Here is a 23,698-nt window from a genome sequence, read left to right as displayed (position 1 = left end):
ATACATAGAGTCTTCCTCTCCGTTTTTTTGTTTCCAAAATAGTCTGTGAGGAGACGCCATCTTCCCCTCCACTTGCGTCACGCCCCTCCCATTTGCTCTGCCTTATGAGCCGCGAGAAAGCGCCGAAGCCGCCATTTTGCGGAGACTTAGTAGGGGCATCACTGACTAGCAGAAGCGCAGGAGGATTCTGCAGTTGGACGCATTGGGGGCGCTTGACGTACACTTGTTTGTTCCTTATCGGCATTTACTAGTAAAGCCTTTAACCATGAGCGACGTGGAGGTAAGAGTAAGTATTTTATCTGCAGGGTTTATAGGATTAGTAATGAATTGTATATAAAGATGGCTTCCTCCCGTTCTCCTACTTCATTGGTCCGGTTTTGTGTTGGCCGCGTACATGTTCTAATACTCGGGAATCGTTGAGGAGTGAACTTATCGGGTTAATGTTCTCGATGGAGGCTGTGTGTTCGAAAAAAAAAAAAAATTAACGCTACAGTCGGCTCGGCAGGTCTGTCTGGCGCAAAATGGCTGCGGCGATTGGGAAGGAGCGGGTTTATGTCTGGCGCATAGATATGTGGCGCTCAAAACTTCCACACAAGACGCGATATCCCCCAGCTGCACCTGTATACTAGCTTATGGCTAAAGTTCCGTATGCGTGCGGATTGATCTGTACCCTTGCGATTCGCCTGTACTACAGATGCTGCGCATGGGAAGATTTTATAACCTCATTTTTTCTGTTTTTCCTATGGTTGCGAATATTTAACTCTTATTACACTTAATAAGCACGGCCTCGTTAGGTCCCTTTTTCTGTTTTTAAAGCCAGACTGAGGCAACGGACCGAGCACTTTCATGTAAATTGATGTAAGAGCTGTGGCGCTGCATTGTTTCTAGCAACTCAGGCTGTGCATTTGTAATTCAAGGGATACTGTCATGGGGAAAAATAGTGCTGCTCCTGCAGAAATCTGCATTGAAATAGATTTTTCAAAAGAGCAAAAGACATATTCAATTTTGAAATCTGACATGGGGCCAAGACATTGTCAATTTCCCAGCTGCCCCCAGTCATGTGACTTGTGCTCTGATAAACTTCAATCACTCTTTTCTGCTGTACTGCAAGCTGGAGTGATATCACCCCCTCCTCTCCCCCCCCCCCAAGATGGGGAACAATGGGAAGGTAACCAGATAACAGCTCCCTAACACAAGATAACGCTCCCTGGAATATCTAAGAACAGCACTTAATAGTAAAAGCCAAGTCCCACTGAGACTGATTCAGTTACATTAAGTAGGAGAAATAACAGCCTGCCAGAAAGTAATTCCATCCTAAAGTGCAGGCACAAGTCACATGATTGGGGCAGCTGGGAAACTGACAAAATGGCTAGCCCCACGTTGGATTTCAAAATTGAATATAAAAAATGTTTGCTCTTTTGAGAAATGGATTTCAGTGCAGAATTCTGCTGGAGCAGCACTATTAACTGATGCGTGTTTTGGAAAAAAACATGTTTTTCCTTGACCGTATCCCTTTAAGTGGTTACTTACATGCTCTTTGCACCCTCCCCCTCCACACTAGAGCTCTGCATCCCTCTACTTCTATTTTGCATAAATAACATTAGACCATGGGTAATTTAAGCTCCTGTTCCATTGACAATGCCACTCCAGTTAAAGACTGAGTTGATGATCAAGCTGCTTGCTTACTCTTTTGCTTCCAGTACTGTGGCTGCAATTAAAGGCTACACCATAAATTAGGGCAGTCTAACACTCTGCTTTGTGGGATATAATGCAGTTTCGGTGGAACTCTTTGTAAACTCACCTGGATGGGCATCAAACTACAGTGGGTTAAAGGAACAGTAACGTCAAACTGAGTGTTTTTAGTTATACAAATAAAATTGTGTTGCCCTGCACTGGTAAAACTGTTTGCTTCAGAAACACCACTATTGTTTATATAAATAAGCTGCTGTGTAGCAATGGGGGCAGCCATTCAAAGGAGAAAAGACTCGGGTTACACAGCAGATAAGCCCCATAGAACATAATGGTGTTAGCCTTTATTTAACCTGTGCCATATAGCCTTTTTTTTCCACTGTTGCTACACAGCAGCTTGTTTATATAAACTATAGTAGTGTTTCTGAAGCAAAGTAGCACACACCTCAGTTTTACCAGTGCAGAGCAACAGTACATGTTTTCATTACTTTAAAACACTTTCATATTTTGTTCATAGATGTCTCCCTGCTGAATGCACAGGCCCACACTCTGGGGGAATCCATACTACTTCTAAAGGTGGCCATTGAAGTTACAATTACGATCTTTCTTGGAAAAGATATTTTCAAGAAACATAGTTTGTTTCAATACACACGTGTAGAGCCGAATTGTCAGATATACAGGTAGAAACAATAGAATTCCACCTGTATCTGATGATTGAGCACAAACAATGGCCAATGTTCAGGTGCCTTCAAAAGGACTCAATGAAAATTTTTCGTCCAGCCCAACGAGCCGAGCGATATCCATCTTCTGACGATATCGGTCGGCTCTTTTTCCTCCATACACTCACAGATTATCATGCGAAACAAATTTATCTGTGCGTCGATGGCCTCAAGTGTTGTGGTGCCATCTTTCGTTGCGCGTATTTAAAATGAGTGCTAAAGCAGTCTCCATGAACATTTTTGTCCAAAATATTAGCTGGCACGTCTGTTGGGGGAGACTATTTTTTTGACGATGTGCCCTTTTAAGAGGTCTTCCGTGTTTCTCTGTAAATGCAATAGAAAGTGTTTAGGTGTGCGTAAATCAGACACTGAAAGAATAAGCAAGCCTAAATAAAATAACCAGCTCAGGCATTGGGTGCATATGATGTTATCCTTGCTCTATCCAGAATTCTAGTATTTTAATGCAGAAGACTCTTCACCCATATTTTGAGGAATGCAGATCTGTAACCCAAGCCATTGGTAGCTGCATGGAAGAATTGAGTTTTAAGTGCTGCAGCAATTCAAGGAGCCCCAACCTGCTCCCTCTGCTGCTCCCTGCCAACCCAATAATGGTTTTTGACACTGAAGCAAGCACTGACATCGTGATTGTAGTAGCATCTTTAAGGGTTAAAATCTCAACACACTCCTGTATCCCTAGAGAATTTTACATTTTATGCATATTGTCCTACAGCATTTTGTACATTTGGTAGCAAGAGAAGCCAGAACACAAATGCTTGTATAATACAACAGTTTGGTTCTCTGCTGGCTAAGCTATTTTATTGCAACGTGAAGTTGTGATGAAAGTACTGAGTATATACCAAACTAGTAATCATTTTTACCAGTGTTTAATGTAGTGGCTGTTGACATTTAAAGAAATTCTTGCATCAGAGTCTAATGCCCCAAATGTTACACTGCCCTTTAGGGTTACATTGAATTGGCCATAACATAGAGCAGGGATCCCCAACCTTTTTTATCCGAGAGCCACATTCAAATGTAAAATAAGCAACACAAGCATGTAAAAAACTTCAGAGTGCTGCAGTTATGGGCTGTGATTGGCTTTTGGTAGCCCCTATGTGGATTGTCAGCCTACAGGAGACTCTGTTTGGCAGTACACCTGGTTTTTATGCAACTAAAACTTGCCTCCAAAGACTTTGGGAGAGTCTTCTCCCAAATTGTAAGTTTTCTCTGAGAAGCACAAAGTCCATATGTATCCCTTAAGCACTGTCTTAAAGGAACAGTTCAGTGTGAAAATAAAATCTGGTAAATGGATAGGCTGTGCAAAATAAAAAAATGTTTCTAATATAGTTGGTTAGCCAAAAATGTAATATAAGACTGGGGTGACTGGATGTCTAACATAATAGCCAAACCACGACTTCTGCTTTTCAGCTCTATAACTCTGAGTTAGTCAGCGACTTGAAGGGGGGCCACATGGTACATATCTGTTCAGTGAGTTTGTAATTGATCCTTAGCATTCAGCTCAGATTCAAAAGCAACAGTTGTGGCCCCCCTCAAGTCCCTGATTGGTTACTGCCTGGTAACCAGGGTAACCAGTCAGTTGAAGCCAAGAGAGCTGAAAAGCAGGAAGTAGTGTCCTGGCTATTACGTTAGACATCCAGTCACTCCAGCCTTTATACGTTACATTTTTGCCTAACTATATTAGAAACAATTTTTATTTTGCACAGCCTATCTATTTACCCAGTTTTTATTTTTACACTGAACTGTTCCTTTAAGCTTTGATCCCTTAGCTGAAACTTCAGATGTGTAGACAGGAGCAGCTGGCAGCCATGTTCATAAAAGAGTAGCAGAAGACCATGGGAGAACATTGCACCTACGTGTCTCTCAAGTAGGCTCCATGTGTACATACTTCTGGTCCTGCAGCAGGCACTATAGAGCATGGCTGCCAGTTACTTTTGCTTAAAGGAAAACTTTACCCCCAAAATGAATATTGAAATATCAAATTAAGTGACATATTGAATCTTACCAAACTAGTATATATTTGAGTAAATATTTCCCTTTTACATGTCTTGCCTTGAACCACCATTCCATGATGGTCTGTGTGCTGCCTCAGATCACCTGACCAGAAATACTGTAACTGTTATAGGAAGAAGTGTGGAAGCAAAAGACAGTAATGTCTGTTTATTGGCCCATGTGACCTAACAAGTGTGGTTTGTTTGTGTGCACTGTGAATCCTAGGACCCCGGGGGCGGCCCTTATCTTTTGAAATGACAACTTTCTATTTAGGATTACCCAGTGGCACATATTAGTTGAAAAGGATATTGTGAAAATGTTTTTACATGAAGCAGAGTTTTACACATTAGGTGTTTTATGCATTAGGTGTTTTATGCAATATCTTTTTATAGACTTACATTTTTTGGGGGCTATAGTTTTCCTTTAATAAAACCTGAAAATTCAGCGTGGTGAGGGAGTACACATATAATTGAATATAGCTAAGATATATTCTATATATTTAGAACAATCTCTACAGAAAAACTTCATTCCATTTAAAGGACCAGTTAAAGTTTTATGCATATAAACAGTATGTTCTGTTACCCTGCAGTTGGGTGAAACGCTACTTATGCAGTAGTACTAATAGTGAGCTTCTATTTAGCAATGGGAGAGCCATTCATGTTCAACATAAAGGCACGTTTGCTGAGCCGATAAGATACAATGATTTTAGTTTGAAAGAACTGTCCACATAGGGCATTTGGTACCAATAATTAGATTTGTAGCTGCTAGAATGCCCAATAAACTTAAAATGTATTTTTAAAAAAATGTTCCGTTACTTTAATTTCTATCATTTATTTTGGCCTGGTACCGCTTAAATCAACAGGGCTGATGCTTGGTTTGTAAATATGAATATTTGCATTCCTGAGTTGGATATCTCAAGTTGCATGTAACATTCACTGACCGTATTTAGGTGTGTTGGTTGTACAGAAGTAGCTTTGGCACCTGCTTTTCAGTGCTACTCTGTCCTGTTACTATTAAGATTTGCTACGATGTATAGGTTCAGGGTGTGCCAATGACAAATACAATTATTACAAAGGTCATTGTGGTCCGTTCAGCCTTCTAATGAAATGTTGGTTTGCAATTTACTTAGGTAGGGGGAAACCTGCATTAACACTTCCCCTCCCTTATAGCTGGTTATTCATATGAAAGTTTATTTAGTAAATATGCAACCCAAAATGCACCAAAACGCTACATTTTGCAGACAATCGATGACCATTATTTGCCAAGCATTGGATTTTCATTGTGATTAAAAGTGATCCCCACTGCCTGTATTGGAACAAGTTCAGATTGTATTGTAGTAGAGCAGGCACTCTATAAATCAATTTAACAGACAGACTTGTAAAAAGTCCAGTAGCAATTTATTGGCTACATAAGGGTACAGCTTTAGGTGTTTCGTATCTTAAGGACTCTTAGGCTGTACATGGTTTGTGTAGATGGAAGTTGATTTTGTAAAGCTTTTTTTATTTATTTATTCTCTCCTCCCCAGTGTTCATTTTATTTTTAAACATTTTGTTGTATTGAGGATATGAGGGACTTGTTGATCTGAAAAGCCATTCTAACATGTTGTGGAGGGGTTGTACAGGCAGTCCGTTTTCCGTTAAACCATGCCATTTAAAAAGAAATTGGCTCTAAAATGGTTTGTTTATAGTGCTGGATAACTTTTAGCTTTGTAAATTCCACACTCCAGCAGTGTTAGTCCCAGTATGCTTCTATATACTAAATGTTCTTTTTCCATTAAGGTTAATGTTCGGGAAGAAATGGAAGAGTTCTTTCCAAGAATATTGAAGATAAAGCAAGATAAACGAAGGCTTATGAAAAATTTTAAAGATCAGAAAAAATCAATTGAATGGGGAGATTTTTTTGAACAGAAGATTGGTCAGATAGAAGCACTTGAATGTTTATAATGCTTTAATGAATTATTTGAATTGGGGAAGATGACACGAAGGTGAAAAATGGAAAAATAATGAAGATTGAAGAAAAGTATAAAGCAAGAGTGGCATAGAATTAAAAGAATCTGGAAGAATGAATGGGTCGTAGGTTAAGTAAATGTATGGTTTATGTTCCAGTGTCTGTATGATAAAACTTAATACCTTGCATGATCTCATACTAGAACATTGGTCATCTAGTTAAAATAGGATACTTTTGTAGGGAAAAATATATTATTTGGTTTAATGCAGGCATTGGAGATTTAAATTAGACCAACTATAACCTAACCTTGTTTTCCAGGTTTATAAATGCTTCTGTATTGAACTAGGCATTTCCAAAACTGCTTAAGTTGTAATATAATATGTTCTTCTAGGGATCCCGATCACACTCAAAGTCACCAGCTGAAAGTGCTCCGCGTGTGAAATCTGAGAGCAGATCCAGATCCCGTAGTGCATCAAGGCCTTCCAAACGTTCTGAATCCCATTCCCGATCCAGGTCCAAATCAAGGTGAGTTTTATGCTGAATAAGTTGTATAAAGAATCATGCTGAGGGGATAATAAAACATTTTTGTTTGAGAGTTGTGACCAGACTAGTAGCACTTAATTTTTTTCCCCCCCAAAACATTTGCACTTTGTTGGTGCTCCTTGAAACTAATTATGACAAATGACATCACAATGAAAAGATTTCAAAATAGATTGTTTAATAAAAGTTAATTTGTCATTCATTTTGTTTTCTTTCTAATTAAGATCCAGATCTAGAAGGCATTCCCACAGACGCTATTCCCGCTCAAGGTCCCGTTCACACTCTCGCAAAAGGAGGTCAAAGAGTAGGTCCTACACACCAGAATACAGACGAAGAAGGAGCCGCAGTCACTCTCCAATGTCCAACCGAAGGAGACACAATGGCAGCAGGGTAAGTTAATATAATTTTTTTTTTTTAATTACTAATTACAACCATTGCATATGTAAAGCTTTCAAATGTCAAATATTTTCCTTTCCAGGCAAATCCAGATCCCAACATATGTGTTGGAGTGTTTGGCCTAAGTTTATATACAACGGAAAGAGACTTAAGAGAAGTCTTTTCTCGTTATGGTCCCCTTTCTAGCGTCAATGTAGTTTATGATCAACGTACTGGAAGATCAAGAGGCTTTGCCTTTGTCTACTTTGAGCGGATGGAAGATTCCAGAGAGGTAATTTTTTTTTTTTTTTTTTTTATATATATATATTGCTTGCTTCTAACAAAGTTGTTCCCAAATTAGGGCCGAAGTCAGTAATTTTTGGCTGTTGCATTTTGCAATCTCTACAGAACAAATAGAATATGTGCTACCCTTTTAATTTAGGCATAATAAATTGAGTAAATTAAGGCCTAAACTATGCAATTTGTGCTTTTACTAATGCAAAGAGATAATGTTGATTCTGTGTGGCTCTTGGTTAAAGGAATAATGCTTTGTAAATGTATAAAATCAGTCCTATCTTGGCCAGTGAGAGGTGTTCAGTGTATGGAGTTGAGGATGGAGGCTGTAGAGTAGGATTGTTAAAGGAACATTAACCAAAAATGAGTGCTTAAAGGGGATGTAAAGGGAATAAATAACTAAAATCCCATTTTTACTTTAATGAAAGAAACCTATCTCCAATTTACTTTCATTTTTTTAACTGACTGTTTGCAGTGGAATTCCCCCTTCATTTACTTTCTGACTGCTGTGGATAGGAAACCTCAAACAGTCCCTAACTACTCTGCAGGGAAATAATCATACTTTTCAAACTGCACAGAGCCCAACCCCACCTTCCCTGCTGTGCAGATCTCAAGCAGCTTTTGTTTCCCTGTAGAGCAGATTCGTATTGGATTTTATTTTTGCCTTTACACCCCCTTTAATGTTTCCAATAGCAGTAGCAGGGACAAAGATCATGAAGCCAGAGTTAATAATAAAATGGGATTCTCATTGAACAATTATTTTGCTGCAGCCACTGGTTCTGCAGAGGTTGAGAAAGTTTGTATTAAACAATACATAAACTATACAATCCACATTCGATTACATGACAACACAGGTATAGTCTGCATATTCTGATTATTAATCAGTCTTGCTGTATCTGCTTCTATTGCAGATATTATTTGACTTGTGCTGTTTTGATTTATGAAGATCCCTAAGCAGCCCAGACCACACTGAGCTTGGCCTTGAAAAAGATGTTTAACAAAGTTACAAGATAATGACCACCTGTAGCCAACTTTGAAGGCATAAATCATTTTGTTTAATTAGGCTTGTGGTGTTAGTTTTAGTATACAAAATACAGCATTTCTAGCATTATTCTATTTTTTACTTTAGTTCCCCTTTAAGGGCATGACAATATAAAGTACTGTTGCCCTGCACTGGTAAAACTGGCATTTGCATTAGAAACACAAATATAGCTTATATAAACAATCTGCTGTGTAGCCATAGGGGCAGCCATTAATCACAGGATACACCGCAAATAACAAACTCTGAAGAATTCTATTGTATACTACAGAATTAATCTTAATCTACTCTGCATCCTGTGCCTTTTCTCCTTTAAACTGTGGCCACCCCCATGGCTACACAGCCGCTTGTTTATCTAAACTATAATGGTGTTTTTGAAGCAAACACCAGTTCCAGTTTAGCCTTACATATGTTTAACACTTTCGTTTTGTGCTGTTCCTTTAAATACAATATTGCTCTGCCAGGTATCGGCCATTAGCACTTGCATCCTATTCGAACATTTTAACAGTTAACAGGTTTTTTTTTATATATACTATATCCCTGTTTTGCTGCACTCTTGCCGCTAGATGGTGACATAGCTTAATGTTTCAGAGTAGGCTTGTGTGTGATCTTAAGCCATCATGGGTACTTGCATACTCTATCTTGGCTTTTTACAGTTCTTAAAACCATTTCTGCAACTTAGTTTAACTACAATCACTGTCTCTCCCAACCATAGGAAATCATGTTACATTTGCATTGATTTTTTTTGTTTTAAATAGACATTTTAGCTGAGATTTTTCTTACTATCTAAGTGTGGACAGTTTATTTTAAAGGAACAGTTAACACCAAAAGTGTTTGATAAAAAAAAAAAAAAATACTGTTGTCCTGCACTGGTACAACTCTAGTTTATATAAACAAGCTGCAGCCATTCAGGCATAGGATACACCGTAAATAACATATAAGCTCTGTAGTATACAATTGGATTCTTCAGAACTTCTGTGTGTTATCTGCTGTGTATCCTGTGCCTTTTTTTTTTTTTTTTCAGCTTTGAGTGGCGGCTCCCATGGCTACACGGCAGCTTGTTTATATAAACTATTGTAGCGTTTCTGTAGCACAAACACCAGTTTTACCAGTACAGCACAACAGTATATTATTTTCATTACTTGGAAAGACTTTTTTTTTTTTTTTTTTTTTTTTTTTTTTTTTACGGTTCTTGTAAGACCGATTTGGGCACTGTTATCTGTACAACTACCTGCAAGTAGAGCACTGCTCTCTATTCAAGGACATACCACAATCTATCTTTGTTGGACATGGCACAGTGCTTCATAGTATAATTAGAATTTTGCCACATTAATTGTTAGAGCAGCAATTGTAACAGATTTTTCTCTCCCCCTGCCACTGACTGCATCTTTGCATGTCTTGTCATTTCCAGAACTTATTTAACCAACTTACCTGTCTTGGGACTTATTTGAGTAACTACCATGATTACCGAGTTGCTGTGATTACTGTATATAAAATATATAATACCTTAATTTTTGCAGGCTATGGAGCATGTAAATGGAATGGAACTGGATGGGAGGAAGCTTCGGGTTGACTACTCCATCACAAAAAGAGCACACACACCAACTCCAGGCATATATATGGGAAGGCCCACCCAGTAAGTTGCTTCTTGACGACTTCTGAGGCAGCAGCTTCTTGTGTTATCGGTCTAGCGAACATCACTTCTAGCAAACTGCAGTTAATAAACATTAAGTTGTAGGACTTAAAAGCAGCATTTTCTGCCTAATTTGCAAGGACCAAACATGGAGTAGCTTCAGCTTCCCTGTTTACTCTAAGGAAAATCTATGAAATGTTTTATGTGCTAGTAAAATAGGAAAAATGTTTGCACACGGCCATTGATTTGGGTTTACATTGATTTGACTTATACTATATAAATATAAAAGTTAAAATGGTTTGGTTTTGCAGAGGTTCTAAGCCATACCACTGGTGCATGGCTAACTGACATTCTTGTTTTGGCAGCAGTGGAGGAGGAGGTAGTAGTAGTGGTGGTGGAGGAGGAGGAGGAAGAAGCAACAGCCGTCGTCGTGACTCGTATTATGATAGGGGATATGACCGGGGCTATGACAAATATGATGAATATGACTACAGATACAGGTAAATGCTTCAGGCCTGTCTTTACAAATTTTAGAATGTTTACCTGATGACCCCATCAAAAAACAAATTGTGTGAAGCTACAAATTTATTCTTGGTGCTACTTATTTCTTCTCTTTCTAGTGAGGCCTCTCCTACTCATATTCCAGTCTTATTCAAATCGGTACATGGTTGCTAGTCTAGTTGGGACACTAGAACCAGACTGCTGAAATTGCAAACTGGAGAGCTACTTAATTAAAGGCGAACTCAAAAAACAAAAATAAAAAATGAAAACCAGTTGCAAATTTCTCGCATATCACTTTAAAGAGTAACTTAGTATGAAAGGGGTGGTTCACCTTTAAGGTGACTTTTAGTATGTAATAGAATGGCCAATTCTAAGCAACTTTTCAATTGGTTTTCGTTATTTTTTATAGTTGGCTATTTGCCTTTTCCTTCTGAATCTTTCAAATGGGCATCGCTGACCCCTTCTAAAATGCAAATTCTCTGTAAGGCTACACATTAATTGTTGCTACTTTTTATAACTCATCTTTCTATTCCGGCTTCTCCTATACATACTCCAGTCTGTTGTTCAAATCCGTGCATGGTTGTTAGGGTACTTGGGACCCGAGCCACCAGATTGTTTAAAATGCAATTTAAAGGGCTAAATAAAATAACACAAACATCAAAATGAAAAAAACAATTGCAAATTGTCTCAGAATATCACTCTCTACATCATACCAACAGGTGAACCACTCCTTTTATTTGGTTTGGTAAAGCCCCACAAAATACTGGGCTGTGATGCAATTTGCTGCCCAGTGTTTAATAACCTACCTATTGCGCAGTTGCCCAGAGCAAGCCATGGGGTTGGGGGCATATGCTGTACAATTAGGAATCTTTGCCTTATTTGGCCTGCAAACTTAACAGCTGCTGGAAGCAGTCCACAGTAGCAGCACACAATTCTAAAACTGTCACTATAATACAAAGTTATTAAAAGCTATAATTTAAGTGGGGTCTGTTGGTGTTTGGGCCACATGCTATGCACTGTAATTTAACCACTACTTTATTTGTAGGAGACGATCCCCATCACCTTATTACAGCCGATACAGGTCCAGGTCACGATCACGTTCTTACAGCCCAAGTGAGTATTCAGAAGAGAGTGAGTTATTTTACTGTGGCTGCAGTTTGTTTAATTTTGTTTCACTAATTTTTATTTGCCAGGACACTTGCAATCTGCTTTACTTGTAAAGTCTAAAAACTTGTCTCAATGTTTTTTTTGTTTTTTTTTATGGGAAACTTCATGTAAAGTTTGAATGCAATTGTGAAAACTAGAATATATAGTTTGTTTTGTGCAAAAAATTTGAATCACGGCAAATTTACATTTCAACCTTGATCAATCACCCCCTTAGCTTTAATTACTAGGGATGCACCAAATCCACTATTTTGGATTCGGCCAAATCTTTTGTGAAAGATTTGGCCGAATACCTAACCAAATCCTCATTTGCATATGCAAGTTAGGGGTGGGAAGGGGAAACATTTTACAAAAGTCGCTATTTCCCTAGTGATTTTTTAGTAATAGTGATGCACCAAATCCAGGATTCGGGTCGGGATTCATTTGCATATGCAGATTTGGTTCGGCCGGGCAGAAGGATTCAGCCGAATCCTGGATTCAGTGCATCACTATTAATTACTAGTCACTACAAGGTTTGTTTTCCTCAACCTACACTTCATGGATCCAGGGTCTGACTGGCCCATCGGGACACCTGGAAAAAACCCAGTGGCCCTGTCTCTTGCGGGCCCAGACCTGCTCCCTGGATCATCAGAGGGGGGGGGGGAAACGCAAAAAAAGCATGCGAGTGTCAAAGCTCACATCGGAGGGCAGGGGTCTGGAGGGGGGCCCCGGGACAGCAGCAGTCCGACCCGGAATGGATCAGTACCTGATCCTGCCACTTGGTCACCCTCTCGCACAATAGTGGTTAGATTTTGGACCAGGAATACAGCACCTTTAGTCGGACTACTCATTTCTTCATAGGTAATTTGAAAGAAAGTGTTCTGCAAGACTATTGTTTTAAAGGTTTTAGCTTTACCTGTATGGAGTTACACTTTAAAGGGGATGCTTCCTGACTGTCATTTTTACAGCTTAGTTTTTTTTCTAATAAATACAAAATTGCTACAATCAAAACTGTTCTTTGCCAGTCCTGAGGTCTGATTCCCCCTTCCTCTGTCAGCCGACCCTGGCCACATTATGACAGAAGGAGGACAGACATGAAAGCACTGTTGCGCTTGCTCTTTGCTTTCCAGTTTCTTTTTGCATATCATTGGGCTAATTCCATAATGTCAATCAAAGCCATGCAGATAAGCAATAAAGGTGGCTTATTCCTGAAGTGCAATGGTGCAAAATGTGTGGTGTAAATAGATCATGGACTGTTTATATGGAACTTGGTTTTTCATGATATATGAATAGAGTATCCTCTAATTTACTTTTTTCTTTTCTTTTTTTTTTTTCATTGCAGGGCGCTATTAGGACTTTCAGGATGGACTTTTTAAAACCTTATTGGATTGACTATTTTTTTTTTTTTTTTATAAATGTACTGTTCTGTGAATATTACAATTGTATTGCTATATTTTTTGTTTAGCAGACCATCATAAGAAAGAACAAGCTATACATTCACTGGGGAGAAATTCTGGTGTCTGTTGAACAATGCTTTATTTTCGGTTACAAAAAAGTGTGATTTTGTTTGCTAGTAGTCTCTCCAATTGCAAGACTGAAATACTTTTCTATACTTCATACTTGTATTGCTGTGTTAGGAAAGTGGATACACTTAAGTCCTAAAATAAACCTTTCCCCTCCTGCTGCTGAACATTGTTCACTGTAGCACTTTAGCCTCCCCCCCCCCACCTCCTTCAAAATACTGCATTTTTAGGAACTTGGTGGTTAAATCTTTCTAGGCCTGGGTATGTAAAATTGATCAAAATTCATTCTGTTCTATATATATTTTTAAGTTCCAATTACCCACATTTCTAAACATTTCGTTGTACAGAGCTTTGTTAGGATGCTGGACATGAATAGAGATGTCTTATAACCCTATGTAAATTTACTTTGGACCCAAAAAAAATCTTGACTTACTTTAGGCAATATCTGAGTATTTGCCTCTGTCATATATTGGCAATACAATCCTTAAGAACTTATTGTCCTTATAAACTCAACTTCTATAATTTTACGTTTACCCCTAATGCCTTGTTACATATTGTCAATTAAGACATTTTAGATCTAAAAAGCATCCAGTTATCAATTCCTCATGTGAATGTGCTTTATAGCAGAATATAGGACTGATTTACTGTAGAGACTGATGCAGTGTTCAGCTTTAAATGTGTGCCCATTACAATGTTCCGTTTAAACCCAGCATTTTGTAAATTGGTTATTTGATTGGAAAAACCTAGGGTTTGTTTTTTTTTCTTTTCAAGGCTTAATTTTTCAGTCTTTGTTGTAAGACTTTGTTGCTTGCCTGTGTTTACTATATCTTGTTAAATGGGATATTCCTATTACTTGATGTCTCGGTGCAAATAAACATTGAGTATTACAACTTCATGTCTTCCCTCCTGAATTACTGAAACAGAAGTCTGGTATGTGAACACCAGTCTACACTATTTAATCTAGAACAGTGTCTAGACAAACTTTTGTATAAATGTATTGCACGTTTTCTATGGTTTTTAAAGGAGACATTTTATATAACGTTCATATTCAGATGAATTGCTCATCCTTCTTCATAACATGTAATGATGCAGAAAAACTTTTGAAAGCATTTTACCCCATAAAACGGTCATATCGGAGCTGCAGATTGATATTTACAGGTCAGAAACTAAGCTGAAATGAAGAGTGGGAGTGTCTCTTCAATCTCCCACAGGAAGTGGTCACAGCACTGACTGACAGGCTGAAGTCTGCAGGGAAACTCCTCCCACCCTCTCCTGTGTGTTTCCAGCTGTCTTATGCTGGTGCCTGATCATTCACTTACAACTATACCTTAAATGTTCAACATAAAGCAATAGATGTGAAGGTTCATACAAACTATGATAGAAATATTTTCTTTAATTTAAAGTACAGCTATGCTCCTGTGTTTCACAGCAAATAGGCAGTCACACATGTACCTGCCCAGCTGGACATAATCTATAGTCCATAATACGTTGTTATACACTAGGCAACGCTCTGCCTCTATTACATTATAAAGGTTATACACACAGTGTACACTAGTATCAACTATAATGATATTCCATAACCGCAGCTGTAGGTTAGTTTTCCTGCATATTGATATATGATCGGGTGCAGGGAGTTGCTAGGTAAAAATGCAGCTGTTATGGAACAATTTGTTTTGTTGCAAGGCAATAAATGCAGTTAATGTTTTGGAGTTATATAACATTTCTCTAGTTGGCCCTCCTGTCAGTGCAAACATGTGAGTTAACAGTTTTAAATTTATTTTGTGGTCCTACCAATTTATAATGCATTTCAATGTTGCTTTCAATTGCGGTTTGTCTACTGTATATGAATGTTGGTGAAATAAGAATCTAAAATAACTAACCAGCTACATATACTAGATTCTGGACAGTGGGGGGGGGGCAGTAGATGTGATCTATTTGGATTTTGCCAAAGTGTTTGATACTGTGCCCCACAAACAACTGCTTTCTAAACTAAGGTCTGTTGGGTTTAATGAAGTTGTTTACACGTGGATAGGATACTGGCTACAGGATTGGGTACAGAGGGTGGTTGTTAATGGGGAAATTCTCTACTTGGAGTAAGGTTCTTAGTGGGGTCCCTCAGGCAGGCCCAGACTGGCAATCAGGGTTCTGGCAAATGCCAGAGGGGCTGCTGTAAATTGCCATAAACAGACATATTTAATGGTCTGGTGAAGGTCTGTTTGGGCCTCTGTAGACCTGAAATGCCCTCAGGGCTCCGTATTGGGTCCACTTTTATTTAACTTGTTCATTAAACGAACAGTAACACCAAAAAGTTAAATTGTTTGAAAGAAATTAAAATATAATGTACTGTTTCTCTCCACTGGTAAAACTGTTCAGAAACTCTACTCTAGTTTATATAAACAAGCTGCTGTGTAGCCATGGGGGCAGCCATTCCAGCACAGGATACACAACAAATAACAAATAAGGTTGAGTGAATCCCATTGTATACTACAGAGCTCATCTGTTATCTGCTGTGTATCCCGAGGACTTGTAGGTCATAAACTTGGCTGTAGCAAGCAATGCCAGTCCGAAGCATCAAGGGCAAATAAGGTCTTGAAATGTATTAAAAGGGGCATTGATTCGTGGGAGGAAGGTGGTTTTTTTTTTTTGTTTACTGTACAGAGCACTGGTAAGGTCCCATCTAGAATATGCTGTGCAGTTATTGTCCCGAGCACTCAAACAGGACATTATTGTATTAGAGAGTGTACAGAGAAGGGCAACTAAGCTGGTAAAAGGTATGGTCACTGTTCCAAATGGTGGCTTTCACTGTGGGAGAATAAAGTCCCTGAGCCTTGGGAATGGCTTTTATTCTTCCCAGGCTGATATATTGTGTCTTAATTTCCACTGATTGTGGAATAGTGTTCTTCTACATAGATTATGGTTTCACTCTTATGGTAAAATTCAATATATAGTGATGTTTAATATTAAAATAAATGCAACTGCTGTGCGTGGGCTGCCCTTCCACATCATGCCATTCTCATATCCAAAATGCAAGTTGCCAGCCCCTTAGAACTGACTACTGGCCCATGGCTCTTGGTTCATGCCCATTCCACTATTTTCTTTCCTTCCATGTGTGGTCAGACTAGGTTGTATTGCAAGGGAGTTTCATTTTATCTCCCGCATGTCTTTAGGTCTCCTGAGACGTTTGATGTCAAATATATAATATAGAGTTGGTTCTGCCTTTTGTTGCAATAACGGTCTCTATTCTGGGATGGCTTGGAACATGGTTTGTGATATTTGCTTCCATTATGCCAAAGCAGTTTTAGTGGGGTTAGGGACTGATGTTGGAGCTCAGACCTGAGCATGTGAGTCATTATAAATAGGAAAGGGCCTCCCTAAACTGTTGCCACAAAGTAGGAAGCATAGAATTGACAAAATATCATTGTCTGCTGTGTTAGAAACATTGGTGACTTTTGGGAAAACATGTCTGGGAACTTTTGGCCAAACTCAACTTTGTGGACTTGATAACATTTCCTTGTCACCCATGGCAGCGATTCACCAATGGGTTAACTCCTCCCTTCGGGCCAATGGACAGGAACCTCCCCTAGCAAGATAAAAGTGCCCGCCCCTCTCATACTCACTGTCTTTTTTATCCTGTCCTGGGCTGATGGAGTCAAGGAGCGTGTCAGACGCAGTTCCCAGCAGCAGGGGGGCTCTCTCTCTCTCAATATTCCCCCCTACTGTGATGGAGGTCCCGCTGCTCCCCCTTGGCTGGGGTTAGCGAGGGAGGCTGTGAGGTTGCAGGAGTAACCGAGGGCTGTGGCTCGCCTCCCGCCGATGCGGGTTAGGTAAGCACAGGGAAGCGCCGAGCGCGCGTGTACCCGGAAGTGACATCAGCGCGTATGGACGTAGTGACGTGCCGGTTGGAGTTCCGGCGTCAGCAGCAGGACGCGCTCAGGAGCGCGTCTCTAATGGCGGAAGTCGCGGACGCCATTTTGCTTACTGGAAGAAGTTTAAACTGTCTGTTTTGGCGCCAAAACACACCAGGGATGGCGAAAATCACTGGGCCATGCATATTTTAAAAGCAGGTAATCAGCAACACCTTCTGGTTTTGGATTTTACAGATCTTCTAGCCAGGTTTATAAGGAAGTGTGCTTCCTGTTTGGCAGCCATTTGCAAAAGAGTTTTCAGATCCTGATTCATCAGATACAGGTATGTGCAGGAATGGGAGTTATTTTCTGGCATCAAAGTGCAATCTAAAGGTGATTCCCCTTTTTCTACAGCACGTTAATGGATTCAGGAATGCCGGGCAAGCCGCCTCACCCCAAAGGGAAAAGGTTAAAAAAAAAAAAAAAAAAACTCCAGTAAGAGAGAGAGAGACATTACAAATGGCTTATGCATATGTTTATTTTTGTCATTGAACAGCCTTCCTGCCTCTGAAAAAAAAGATAAAGCGCCAGAAAAAACAGCTCCAGCACAAGTTCAAGAGGACGTAGGAGCTTCATCTTCCCAAGGGAATCAAGCCTTGGTTGATTCTTTGGCTGCAGTGATTAAACAAGCAGTAGTACAAGGTTTCCAGGAGGTGGCTACATCTAAAAAGAGATCGAGACATGTTTATTCAAGACAAACAGAATCTCTATCAGAGATTTCAGAGGGAGAACTTTCAGAGTCTGAGATAGATTCTCCTTTAGGATCGGAGGAAGGCGAAATTGAGATGGATGAAGAGTCCAATTTCGATTTAACAGTCATAGAGCCACTGATAAAGGCAGTGCGGCAAACACTCACATTCCCTTTGGAGCCAGCTAAGTTATCTTCGGCGGACAAATTATTTCCTTCTCTCAGGAAAAGATCAATATTCTTTCCAGTTCATGCTTCAATAAAAGAAATAATTGCAACAGAATGGAAGAAGACGGAGAAAAGACCCCAAACGAGGAAAATTCCTGAAAAAGTATCCTTTTGAAGAAGGAGATGCAAGGTGTTGGGATACACCACCGAAAGTGGATGCAGCAGTCGTGAGATTAGCGAAAAAGACCACTCTGCCAGTAGATGATGCGGCAGTATTTCGTGAACCGATGGAAAAGAGAATTGAATTTAATCTTAAAAAAGCGTTTGTAGCGGCAGGTGCAGCCTGCAAACCAGCAGTAGCTTTGACTTCAGTCTCCCTGGCTTTGAAGGTGTGGCTTGCGGAAGTAGAAGAAGCAATCTCTTCCAACGTGAAGAGGCCTAAGCTGTTGGAGATGCTATCTGACTGCAGACTCGCGGTAGATTTTATATCTGAGGCATCGGTCGACTTGGTGCATCTCCTGGCGAGATCCATGGCATTGTCTGTAGCAGCGAGGAGAGCCCTCTGGCTGAAACCTTGGTCAGCAGATGCAGCCTCTAAAACCAATCTATGCCAGCTTCCGTTTGAGGGGGAGATGCTGTTTGGTGAGAAGTTGGATACTATCATCAAAAAAGTCTCTGGAGGAAAAAGTGTGTTTCTACCTCAAGAGAGTAGAAACAAGAGAGTAAGATATGAGGCACCTTTTTTTTCACAGAGATAAGGAAAGATCTTTTAGGTCATCCAGACAATACAAACCTGGAAGAGAGTTCTATAGACAGTCATCATGGAGATCAGGACGTCAGAACTCGAGAGGAAATTCTAAAAGATCCAGAGGTTTCTCTTCTTCCACCTCATCAACACAACAGCAATGAGATTATCTTGGCTCAGATGAGAGTGGGTGGCAGGTTGGCACAATTTGCTCAAGTCTGGGCCAGAGATGTGCAAGATCGCTGGGTATGCGACACTCTGGAAAGAGGTTTTTTGTTAGAGTTTTCAAAAATTCCGAAAAAGGATCATTTTCTAATTTCAATTTTCAGAAAATCCAAGGAAGTTCAAGATCTGGTCCAGGAATACATGGACCAATTATGGGCATCCGATGCAATAGAAACAGTTCCCCTTCACGAGAGAAGAAGAGGGTTTTATTCAAGACTGTTCCTAGTAAAAAAAGCCTCAGGAGCTATGAGGCCTGTTTTGGACATGAGAGAGTTAAACAAGTTTCTACAGAAGCGAAGTTTCAAGATGGAGTCTTTGGCGTCAGTCATCCAGGCAATGACGATTGGGGATTGGCTCACAAACATAGATTTGAAGGATGCTTATTTTCACATGCCAATTTACAAGAATCACAGAAAATATCTAAGGTTTGCAGTGGGGGAGATTCACGTACAATTCAAATGTCTTCCTTTCGGCCTGTCACAGTCCCCAAGGGTCTTCACCAAGATTCTAGTAACTTTGATAGCAGAATTGAGAAAGATAGGAATCTCAGTGTTTCATTATCTAGACGACATCCTGATAACAGCAGGAACATAGAGAGAAGCAGAATTGCATACAAAGAAAGTCCTGGAGTTTCTACAAGAACATGGATGGATTGTAAACATGGAGAAAAGCAATCTGACACCTACAAGATCTCATCTTTCTGGGAGCGTTGTTTCAGACTCAGGAGAATTTAGTGAGCTTGCCAGTCGTAAAGCAAGAAAAGATAATTCAGGCAGTGGAAAACTTCAGGAGTCAAGAAACGGTTTCGGTAAAGCACTGCCTAAGGATTCTAGGCTTGATGTCATCAACAATCCAAATTGTGAAGTGGGCAAGATGGCATTCGTGACCACTACAAAACTTCTTACTAAGGCGAGTGAGATGTCCTCAAGAAAACTTGTTTAAAAAAATGTTTAAATTTAACAGAAGATATAAGACAAGACCTAAGCTGGTGGTGTGTGGCGGACAATCTGCAGAGAGGTACCCAACTAAGAGAACCAGAATGGACAGCTATAACAACAGACGCATCAGGTATCGGCTGGGGAGCACACATGGGAGATTTGTTTGTGCAAGGTTCTTGGGATTTGAGTCAAGTCTCCACAAATATTCTAGAGTTAAGGGCAGTAGGAAAAGCCCTGTTAGCCTTCGCAGGTCAGCTAAGAGGGAAAAGCGTAAAAGTCTTTTCAGACAACACCACAGCAGTATCCTATATTCAAAAGCAAGGAGGCACAAGAAGCATGGTGTTACTGCAGGAGGCAGAGACAATATTCCAATGGGTAGAAGTTTGGTTGGAAAATCTGACGGCAGTACATCTTCCTGGAGTCGAAAATTTAAAAGCAGATTTTTTAAGTCGCAGTATAGTGGATCCAGGAGAATGGAGTCTGCACGAGGACATATTTCAAGACCTAATAGATACTTGGGGAGTTCCAGACGTGGATGCCATGGCAACCATCCAGAACAGGAAATGTCCGAAATTTTTTTCCCGGTATCCATGCGAAGAGGCAGTGGCCGTAGATGGTCTGAGACAAGATTGGTCAAGAGGGCTGATTTATGTATTTCCACCAATTCCCCTTGTCTGGAAGGTTCTAAAAAAGATAGACCGGGAGTCAGCGAATGCAATAGTAGTGATACCATTTTGGCCAAGAAGACCATGGTTTCCGTTGCTTCACCAATTGGCTCTGGGAGAACCCAGAAAAATTCCAAGATTTCAGGGGTGGCTATCCCAGGGGATGTTTCAGTTCCACGGAGAGGATCATCTAGCCTTGAAGGCGTGGAGATTGAGAGGAAGGAGCTGAAAAAATTAAATTGTAAAGAGAAGGTGATAGATTTTCTGCTAAAATCAAGGCAAACTTCTACATCGACACAATATTACAAAATTTGGGATAAGTTTGTGCAATTTTTTATTTCAGAGGGGAAGGATCCTGCTACAGCAGATGTTCTGCTACAGCATCTATGGTAGTAGATTTTCTTTTTTCCGGATATGAGAAGGGTCTGCACATAAATACCCTTAGAGTGCAGGTGTCAGCCATCTCAGCACTAACAGGAAAAGTTTGGGCAGTTGACCCTCTAGTGAAAAGGTTCTTCAATGCCTTGAAAAGGGTCAGACCTCACATACGAAAATATTCACCACATTGGGACTTGCCTTTTGTTCTAGACAGACTAACAAAACCACCCTTTGAGCCTCTGGAGGATGTTTCTTTATGGAATCTTACTCTGAAGGTTATCCTGCTAGTGGCCATAACATCAGCATGTAGAGTGGGCGAGCTAGCTGCACTATCATCTGTAGAGCCATTTACAGTGATATTTAAAGATAAAGTGGTGCTAAGGCCTGCTTTTACATTTTTGCCGAAAGTCATCTCGAAGTTTCACATGGATTTGGAGATATCTCTTCCTCCTTTTTGTTCATCTCCAAAGACCGAGAAGGAGAAGCAGTGGCATAAGTTAGACTTGGTCAGAGCTCTCACAATATATTTGGAGAGGACAACAACATGGAGAAAATCTGAACATTTATTTATCATTCCATGTGGTTTCAGAAAGGGGAAAGCTCCGTCCAAAAAGACAGTAAGCTCCTGGATCGTGGCAGCAATTGCAAAGGCGTACAATTCAGCGGGCAGGAAGGTTCCTCTGGGGCTGAAAGCCCATTCGACGCGTGCATTGGCAAGTTCCTGGGCGATGGAGGCCAGGGCATCGCCAGAAGCAATCTGCAGAGCTGCAAGATGGTCGTCAGTTAATACATTCATCAAGCACTATAAGTTAGATATTCTTTCCTCCCAAGAAGCGAGATTTGGGAGAAAAGTTCTTCAAGCAGTTGTTCAAGCAGATGTTACCAAATAAAATGTTATGTTTACTGCATTCTGTGTGAAGTCCCTCCCTGTTAGCTTTGGTAGTTCCCATTGGTGAATCGCTGCCATGGGTGACAAGGAGAACAGGAAATTGTTTCATTACTTACCGTAATTTCTGTTTCCTGGTCACTCTCCATGGCAGCATTCACCAAGGAATGTCCCACCCTGCTGGACAAGCTATTCAACTAAGACAGTGAGTATGAGAGGGGCGGGCACTTTTATCTTGCTAGGGGAGGTTGCTGTCCATTGGCCCGAAGGGAGGAGTTAACCCATTGGTGAATGCTGCCATGAAGAGTGACCAGGAAACAGAAATTACGGTAAGTAATGAAACAATTTCCTGTTTTCTGAAAGTGTCTCCAAAGCTTGCACTTCAAAGCCTCTTATCTTACACACGTTCTTGCAAATACAGAATAAAACACCATAAATGTGAATGCCAGTGGTCTTCTGAACTATGGGATACCCAATAAGGTTTTGAGTAATGAATTGTGGCATGTACTGTAGCTAAAATAAGAATATTGCACACAGCTGCAATGTAAATTCTGAGCAGATAAAATAGGATGGTAATACATTATCTATATCCAACAGGCAATCTGTTTTAAAGAGAAAGGAATAGACTGGATGAAGCTGCAGCATGCAGTGTTCCCTTCCAACAGTTTGGTGGTGTTGGATGGCAAATCATTCATGTACTTTATAAATTAGACTTTACCATCGGTTACATCTGACTGTTAAGATGAGATGTGTTGATGCCTGTACATCCAAAAAAAATTCTCATGTAGTTCTGAAAATGCAGCATTCCTTTCTAACAGTCACGGAGCGTCACATGGCAAATCTTTCATGTAGCATACAGATCATATTTTAATATCAGTATTTTTAGACATATATGCAACGATATAAGATGAAATCTGTATATCAAACTCTCATGTGCAGGTGTGGCCTTAAAGGAGAACTAAAGCCTAACTAAAGAAGTAGGTAGAAATGTTGTACATTATGTATTGTGATTCTGTACCAGCCCAAGGCAATCACAGCCCTTTAGCAGTAAAGATCTGTGTCTCCAAAGATGCCCCAGTAGCTCCCCATCTTCTTTTCTGCTGATTCACTGCACATGCTCTGTGCTGCTGTCACTTACTGAGCTTAGGGACCCACTCACAATATACAGTACACATAGAATATAAATGTCACAATATAAGGCTGATAAGTAATTAATACAGATAATTACTACATGGCAGCACAACCAGTGCAACTAGCATCAGAATTTAACAATCAGCCTTGTAGCATCAGCTTATATTACAGACAAACCTAATTTTCTGCTGGATAATTAGCGACAAATCTCCTTTTATCTTCCAGAATCTGACCGTGTGTCTCTGCCCTAAAGTTACTTTATCAGAGCACAATTCACATGACTGAGGGCACCTGAGAAACTAACATGTCTAGACCCATGTCAGATGTTGACATTAAATATAAAAAAAATGTTTGCTCTTTTGAAAAATGGACTTCAGTGCCAAATTCTGCTAAAGCAGCATAAATAACTGATGTGTTTTGAAAAAAAAAAACGATTTCCTGGGACAGAATCCCTTTAATCCATTCATTTCTTGTTTATCCTGTTCATATGCATACGACATGCTTGGCCAGAAGTTATAATTAGTGTCTGTCAAAGCACTTGTTCTTCTTTAAGTCATGT

General features: G+C 40.0%; 1 protein-coding gene across 8 annotated transcripts; it reads left to right on the top strand.

The window, feature by feature from the left end:
- The first annotated feature begins 120 nt into the window (after positions 1–120).
- Positions 121–14,300, top strand: tra2a.S (transformer 2 alpha homolog S homeolog). Of its 8 annotated transcripts, none has more exons than XM_018242273.2 (9): positions 143–280; positions 6,194–6,502; positions 6,754–6,887; positions 7,127–7,292; positions 7,381–7,569; positions 10,131–10,246; positions 10,609–10,743; positions 11,790–11,875; positions 13,230–14,300. In XM_018242273.2, exons 4-9 carry the CDS (start codon positions 7,260–7,262, stop codon positions 13,238–13,240), a joined length of 570 nt encoding a protein of 189 aa, XP_018097762.1. In that variant the 5' UTR covers positions 143–280; positions 6,194–6,502; positions 6,754–6,887; positions 7,127–7,259; the 3' UTR covers positions 13,241–14,300.
- The last annotated feature ends 9,398 nt before the right edge of the window (positions 14,301–23,698 follow it).

This window comes from Xenopus laevis, chromosome 6S (genome assembly GCF_017654675.1).
Source record: "Xenopus laevis strain J_2021 chromosome 6S, Xenopus_laevis_v10.1, whole genome shotgun sequence".
Classification (NCBI taxonomy): domain Eukaryota; kingdom Metazoa; phylum Chordata; class Amphibia; order Anura; family Pipidae; genus Xenopus; species Xenopus laevis.
Note: the sequence above shows the minus strand (reverse complement) of the source record. Positions and strands in the feature narration are given on the sequence as shown.

Excerpts from the sequence above, each read along its gene's own strand:
- tra2a.S (XM_018242267.2), top strand. The coding sequence starts at position 266 with ATGAGCGACGTGGAGGTAAGA. Across the intron at positions 6,888-7,126 it reads CGATCCAGGTCCAAATCAAG|ATCCAGATCTAGAAGGCATT; the intron begins GTGAGTTTTATG and ends TTTCTAATTAAG. Across the intron at positions 10,247-10,608 it reads TATATGGGAAGGCCCACCCA|CAGTGGAGGAGGAGGTAGTA; the intron begins GTAAGTTGCTTC and ends TTGTTTTGGCAG.